Source organism: Lupinus angustifolius, unplaced genomic scaffold (genome assembly GCF_001865875.1).
Source record: "Lupinus angustifolius cultivar Tanjil unplaced genomic scaffold, LupAngTanjil_v1.0 Scaffold_3_56, whole genome shotgun sequence".
NCBI lineage: Eukaryota > Viridiplantae > Streptophyta > Magnoliopsida > Fabales > Fabaceae > Lupinus > Lupinus angustifolius.
In genome coordinates, this window is record NW_017716872.1 from 20,082 (window position 1) to 28,659 (window position 8,578).

At 31.1% G+C, this 8,578-nt stretch overlaps 1 protein-coding gene across 1 annotated transcript; it reads right to left on the minus strand.

Annotated features, from left to right (window-relative positions):
* Window positions 1–989: 989 nt before the first annotated feature.
* On the minus strand, window positions 990–1,756 carry LOC109337245. Its single transcript, XM_019574174.1, has 2 exons — window positions 1,500–1,756; window positions 990–1,407 (listed from the first exon to the last, which is right to left on the minus strand). Exons 1-2 carry the CDS (start codon window positions 1,754–1,756, stop codon window positions 990–992), a joined length of 675 nt encoding a protein of 224 aa, XP_019429719.1.
* Window positions 1,757–8,578: the final 6,822 nt, after the last annotated feature.

Consider the following 8,578-nt stretch of genomic DNA (forward strand, 5'->3'; position numbering starts at 1 on the left):
TTAATTATACGCATCTTGATTAAAAATCCAGAGGGGGCAATAATATTTAATTATAATTTACGATTAAAATTAATTCAGTAATAATAAAATATAAAAAACATATGTAATTATTTTGAAGTTTCAAAATAACATAATAATTATCAATAACATAATTAACAACTAAAAATGTTAAAGAAAAATGTACATTCATTTAAAGTGTCGCTCTTCGTTCTTTTAAAGACTTAAACTCATCAATGATTAAATCAGAGGTAAATGTTTCAGCTATTTCTTTTTCAATGTAAATCACCATGTTGTCTGCAAGAAATTCATCTTCCATCTTACTACGTAATCTTGTTTTGATTATCTTCATTGTTGAAAATGATATTTCTGTAGTAGCTGTAGAAATCAGAAGAGTTAAGATAAGACGAATAACTCGATCAAGTAAGTAATATGCATTCACCTTTCCTGTTTTTGTCAAAACTGCACTTAATTCAGAGATGGTTGAGATGTTCTTCAAATCTGAATGACTAACAGCATCAAGAATAAAATGTTGAAGTTGATATCTCAAGTTAATCTTTTCTTAGTCATTGAAATCCATAGGATAAGTTTTTTGCACAATAATACATATATTATCAATATTAAATGTTTTATAAACATCATTAGGATCCAAACTAGTGCTCAGAGTTAAAAGCTCTATTGTTTGCTCACTAAACCTGCGACTCAACTCTTGTAATTGCTTGTCAATTGTAGTTAGAAATATGTTCACCCTAGATGATGCTCAAATGTGATGTGATCCTTTTGATGACAAGCACGCCCTTCACGTGCTATATAAGCGTTATTAAAATTAGGAATATAAATGTTATGTTGCTCACAAAATAATGTAACAGTTTATAATAAACTTTGTCGACCACTATCTCTCAACTTTTGAATAAGTTCTTTTGTAGTACGAACTAGATGCATGACATTAACTATATCTTGGGATTTTAGCTGCAAAGCTTGACAAAGGGAATCTATGATCCCATAATCTCTTTCATCATGTGTAAAATCAATATGAACTCAAATGAAGTCATAGTATTATAAGCAACATCTGCATCTACACGTTTAAGAGAACTTGATCCGTTATCTATAATTTTGAGAAGGACCACACAAGTTGCATTATACATATTTATCAAGCTACAAATTGAAGAAAAATGTGAGCTCCAACGAGTATCTCCAACCCGTTTCAAAATGCAAATCTGATTTTCTCCTTTACCGGTTATAAGTTCGTCAATCTCTAGCAAATGTTTTAATTCATCTGATTTGGCAGCGTGTAACTCATCATGACGCTTACTAGAGGAACACATAATATTGACAATAAAAGTCAATTTTGAGAAAAACTCATGGACAACTATAACTTCTCTTGATGCAGCAACCAAAGCAAGTTGTAATCTATGTGCAAAGCAATGCACATAATAAGCATGAGAACAATCTTTGAGAAACAACGCTTGTAATCCATTCCATTCCCCTCTCATATTACTTGCACCATCATAGCCTTGCCACGAATGTTTGAAACATCAAGATTATGTTGAGAAAGAACACCACATATTGCTTTTTTAAGAGTGATAGATGTAGTGTCCTTGACATGCACAATATCAAAAAATCGTTCTTGTATGCAACCATTTTTATCTACAAACCTCAAAATAATAGCCATTTGCTCCCTTTGTGATTCATCTATAGCTATGCAAAATTTAGAATCCCCAATCTCGTCTCTGATATATATTCTCACCTTACTAGACATGATATGCATGATTTCCTTGTGAATTATATGAGAGATATACTTTGAATTATATGGAGCATTCTCCAACACTACTTTTGCAAGTTCATCATTATATAATGCTAGGAGTTTGATGAGTTCAAGAAAATTACCTCTATTTTTTTTATTGTGGCGTTTCATCGTGACCTCTAAAAGCACAAGCTTGAAAAGTGAACCAGCTGATTGAATCGATAGAGCTCCTAAGACGTAGCCGATTTTGTTTGATTTGATCAGAACTTTGCACATTGAAGATATTGCGAATATGCCCAGATTGGTTCAACAAATCAAAACAAGCTTTTATTGCATTATTGTGAGGCGAGCCACCAAGGTGAATAAGAAATGCACAATTCTTCCCAGCATTGACTTTTTTCCATGCTCTAAATCCTTTTCTAGTAAAGACATCAGATCTAGCTTGTGCGCTTGGTTTATTACTGAACAAATAGCAAGGTAAACAATAAGCAACATCATTCACTATAGAGTACTCTAACCATGAAGGAAACATTTTGAGCCATGTGGATTGAAATCGTCTTGGATTTTTATCTTTATTTAATGGATAATCTTCAACATCACATTGATATGGTCCCCAATTTAGATAAGCTCTCCGAATTTCATCTCTTTGATTCACTGGATATTCCCAAATTTGAGGTCGTTTTCCAGGATCACGTTCTAAAGAATTAATATCATGTTCACCTATTGATACCTTTTGAACCTTTGAAGGTTGCTGATCTGGTTGAACTACTTGACTACATGAAGAATTTTGTTGAGGTAAAGATATCGAAGCTATATCATCTTCATTATCTTTATTAGAAGGTTTCCTTTTAAAATAGAAATCAATTTTTTTATGCTTAGACATTGTATGTTTTTAGGTAATTTCATTAACCTGAAATTAATCATATAACGAATCATTAGAAAATCAAATTATTAGAGAATCTGAGTGTGACTATAAAAAACATTGTGTTTGTCATAACAAAAATGCTAAATGTATCAACAATGTCAATAATTATACCCCAATATGGAGTAATGATATTGCAATGTTAATCATCAATTGAGGAAATATGAATATAACATAAAGAAAGTATTGGTGAAAGAACGTACCTGCAAATTATTGTTGTTATGGACTGTTCCTGTACACCTTTTGCTATAGCATGAATAGTGATGAATATTAAGTAGGATAGTGAGATGTTGGCTATATATTGTGTTATTGTCTGAATACTGAATAGAATAATGATAAAAGTGATAATGTGTGGCTTTTGTGTGCCTCTTGTACGTCAAAATTAGAAATTAGGATTTAATTTAAACACCCAAGTTTAGGTCAATATTTTCTTATATGCTGAGTTGCAATTTTCTATGGTTACTTTTTGTTTATTTTTTTTTTGGCCTTAGCTCAATATTTATATGAATAAATATAGTTGTTTACTAGTAAATGCTCTACATATGAGAGGAGGATGTTACAACTTCTTTTAATATTAACCTTTCGTTATTAATGTTTCATTTCAGGGTAACTCAATTGAAGATACACATTAACATCCATCATGTCCTCTCCTCTAGTTCATTTCCAAAGGAGTCTACCATACTAGACTATAAACTCGTACATCTTACAACCCAAGGGGAATAAGATAAGAAACATTTGCAAAGTAAAATGTGTTAAAATGGTAGGAGGCATAGACTAATTTTCTTGATGAAACAAGAAAGAATGAGAAATGAATGAATAATATTCTCATTATTGAATTGAATGATAGTTTTTACAATGAAAGTAAACTATATATACATGGAAACAAAACTTAACTAACTAAAACCACTAAAACTAATTAACTATAACTAGTCTAATACAATATCAACCCAAATACTAAAATATAGTTCAAAATATATTTCAATAGCCCCATCAAGCTAAAGAGTGAAAATTTTAAACTCTCAGCTTGAAATTGATTTGAAGTAATAACAACGCTTAAGCACTCATGGCAGAAGCTATATCATCAAACGCTTAACCACTCATGGCAGAAGCTATATCATCAAACGCTTAACCATCCATGGAAGAAGCTATATCTTTGTTTAACCACCATGAATAGAAGCTAACCATCCAATGCTTAACCATCCTGATAGAAGTTATATTTGAGCTTAACCAACATGGACATAAGCGAACTAACCATTGATGATTAAAGAGAGAAAATGGATCAGAATTTCGATCCTAATATGCTGCTTCAATTATGTAAAATTATACACTATAATGATGTTGTATGTGAGAGAGGGGTAACGAAAACATAGTAATAAAGAAAAGAGGTAATTAGGGTTAGAAGTCCAACTATAACTCCTTGAGCAATGTTTGTGAAGAATAGATACAAGAAAATCTCCAAGAACATGGGACGTCCAATTGTAAGTGTGTGTAAAGATGCAACAAGTAAAGCCCATATCAAAAAAAAATATCAACTTGAACCTCCATAGGAAAGTAGCAGACTACATGATACTTTGCATGGATAACAATATATTCTTTATTGCATCAACACTGTTGCATTATAGGGATGTTACATCAGCTTCTATTATGGCCATCAATTTGAGTCAGGTGTGACTCTTTCATGCATCACATGAAGAAAAAGAAACTTCAAGAACATAAAAATCACCAAGAACTTCTTGGTTAGTTTCTTGACTAAAATCTTTCAAGAACTTCAACTTCTACTACAAATTCCATCTCTGCCTTTGAGTTTATTGCTTTCAGTTTCTTCACCGCGATCACACCTTTGTTGGACATGAAAGCAAGAAAAAGAAGAATGAAGGAGATTGAAAACAAGAACAATCAAAGAAGATGAAAGGAAAAAGCGGAAGCGTATAATTATTGCTCTGATACCATGTTAAAATTGTAGGAGGCATAAACTAATTTTCTTCATGAAACAAGAAAGAATGAGAAATGAATAAATAATATTCTCATTATTAAATTGAATGATAGTTTACAATGAAAGTAAACTATATATACATGGAAACAAAACTTGACTAACTAAAACCACTAAAACTAATTAACTATAACTAGTCTAATACAATATCAACTCAAATACTAAAATATATTTCAATAAAAGGAAGTTGAATCGTGGCTAATAAGATTTTCAAAATTAATCTTTCAAAAAATATTTTTCATAAGTAATAAAAATTAAACACTTTTCAAAAATTAGTTTGACAAATTAACGCGCAACGAGTTCTAAATGGCACTGTTAGTTTAAAAAAAATAAAGGATAAGGAAAAGAAAATTAAAAAGAATTTATCCTCGTTGATTCTTATCCAATAAAGAGTTATGTCTAGTCCCTTCTATATGAAGAATTTTTCGTCTATTTTTCAAATAACTTATAAGCATTCAATACTTCTTCCGATATCGAGTATTCAACATCTTTCCATACAAGTATTTTTTTAATACCAAGTCTCTTTAGCTACTTACTCTCCACTCATTTCTAAGTTTGAACTTCACATATCACTATGTCTTAAGATATGAAACTTTAAGATCAAATGAGTTATAACTTAATACATATAAATAACCTTAAGATATTATACAATATATTTCCTCAATTATTTTTGTAGTTTGTTTCTATATAACAATGGCTACTTGTTGACATGTTTCTCACCCTTGATTCTATTAGATACAGTATGTCAGATATCGTAATTAACAACGAACATACAATATCGCAATTTTAAACGATACTATTGAATATGAGGCAGAAGAATATCAACAATGTATATTAAAGCAGACGCTATCAACGTGAGTAACATTAACAACGCATTCTTGAAACATCACTGTTGAACATCAATGGTGTTAGCACTAACTTGAATGAATTATATTTAACAACATATGTGATAGGAAGCGTTGTTAATGTACATATATTCCATCGCGCAACATTGAATAAGCACTATTGAAGATGACATAGTAATAACATTTTCCTAACTCTGCGCTGTAGATTGTATACGACCTTTTAAATATCATAAATATTAATGGTTGAGTGATTATGCGTCTCTTCATTTCTTGAAATATTAATGATTACACATCTGTCAAGGATGACGATATTAATGTGTCTCTATCCATTTAAATCTATAAATGTTGTGGTTCACTCCATGTTCTATTTCATTAGTAAGAGTATGTGTTTATATAGATTATTTTTTATGCTTTGTATATTTTTTTTGTCTCCTTCATTGTCTCCTTTTATAATTAGTCATGGAACCCAAAGAGATGAAGAAAGAGGAAGAAAACACAAATAACCAAAAAGAGAGGAATACAAAGCAAAAAGAAAAAGGGAAGTTTTGTTAAAAGGAATAGAAAAAGGCAGACAATAGATCTCAACAACTCGAAGTGTTAAAAGTGCTAAAGTTGTACTATCGGGAACCCTATATCAGAATCATGTCAAGGAGGTCTTTAACACCTTTTGATTTGGAAAAATGACCCAGATTTCAAAATGAAAGTGGTTGTCATACAAGATTTGCATGAGAGGAAGATTTAATTTGCAAATCATTTAGTTCATTGTCATCTATCAAATCATTTAATTCATTACCAGAATCTTGTCAATGAAGTCTTTAACATATTTTGATTTCGCAAAATGATCCAGATTTCAAAAGGAAAGTGACTGTTATACAAGATTTGTATGAGATAAAAATTTAATCTTCAAATTATTTAGTTCATTGTCATCTACCAAATCATTTAGTTCATTGTCATGTCACACAACAATTGATGTATTTTGGCACTTTGAATGAAGAATGAACAATTATTTTGGATGTTAATTTCTATTCTTTTGTTATTTATTTGAATGATTGTTAATGTTTAATATTTTTGCAGTTTCATATTAATAAACACAATAAACAAATTAACAAAACTTAATAAACACAATAAACAAAAATTAATGTTTAATATTTTTGCAGTTCCATATTAATAAACACAATAATATGGTAATTTACTTCATGACAAATTCATGTTAATTAACTTATTTTCATGTTGTATTTTCACCTGTAGTATAATATGTTAATTTAATAGCACATAATTAGGAATACGCTGTTAATTTGAAAGTTGAGGAGTTATGCGCTAGCTTGAATGAGTCCAGTTTAATAATGCAGAATTAAGATTATGTTGTCAATTAGATTCTATTCAATAGCGTATTATTGAGATAGCATTGTCAATTAGATTATATTCAACAACGCATCATCTAAGAAGCGTTGTTCATGTGTTCATGAAAATGAGTAGTAAATAGTTCGATTCACAACAACAGCGCAACCCTTAAGAAGTGTTGTTGAAGATGTCAATACAACAGCGTTACCGTTAATATGCACCGTTGAAATGTCCTATTAACAGCGCTATCTATAGAAAGCGTTGTTGAATTGTTACTATAGTTTAAATATCTAAAAGATGAATCAGTTCCATCTACGCTCTCAAACTTACTCGAACAAAAACCTCATATTCTTAGAAAACCCACATACTCTCATAAACCCTAAAAAAACTTCATCAATGGCTTCCCAAAGTAGTGATCATGGTTCTCGTAGTGATCATGTTTCTCATAGTAGTAACGAAGCTACACCGACTCCACAAGACAAGCAAATTATTGCTCAAAAAACGAACTCCACGTGGAATTACTTCCATGAAGTGTAACGCCCCGAAAAATACTTCTCAAAAACATTGCGGAAAAATGGGTAAATTTTTTTTTTGAAATGGGGATGTATAAAATTGTTTCCTTTTAAAACCTTCCTTTTCCAGGACATCACTTTAAGTAACTCAAATGCGAAAAATCAACTTATCGTTATCGAATGATAACTTAACCTGATTCACAATTTCTTGAATAACACAATTCATATAAATGGTTAAGTCATCTTTAGTTTATACAAACTAAATCAACAAAGGCGGAAACTACATCGCCACTAACGTATACAAAATCCAAAAAGAAAGGGCGGAAATACTAATCATCGCCAACAGACATTAAACAAAGACATGAACAAGCTGAAGCCGTCCTCGTTTCAAAAGTCACAAAATGATAAGCAACTCCTAGCTAGGGTACTGCCTCTTCCTCAATTCCTCATGCCCCCTCCTGGAACATCACGGACGGGTAGCTCCAAATCCGAGCAAAGCTGTCTACCTGACGAGCATACGTCCGAAAAGCAAGCAATAGAAAAGAAGAGAAATAGAGAGAGTAAGACATCTAATGAACGTAAATTCATTGACGGCGTGGACTTACTCAGAATATCACACTCAGATATGAAAAACAGTTCGTATATATATATATAACATATTACATTATAACTCATCAGTTGTTCTCGTAAACAACTATCCAATTTACATGAGTAATATAACCAAACTCATCAATTGTTCTCATAAACAATTGTCAAATCAACCTATGTAATGTGAACAACACTTATTTCCATCAATATCATAATTCACCATTTAGCAATATATCATTCATCGACAAGATATCATGACTATAATTAAATAACACATAAGTGGGAATCATAACCCCAAATAATAATATACACATATATTTCTATAACCGACATCATAACTCACCGTTTATCAACATAAACCAATATATCAAATAATATAATCAACATTATACTCATAATCACATCACATACATAAACATAGGAATACACCATACTTGTAACTCACATGTGGGAATTTACTTCCACAATGATAATGTATGCATGATATGTCATGATCATCCACCTTACACCAATATCCATCCAACATCCTAATCGGAAATAATCGAGAGTACAGGTCCCGTACCAAGCCGTTTTGTACCACCCGAAATAACATATCATCGCAAGGAATTAAAAATAGATTGATCGGTTCCCTCAGGAACA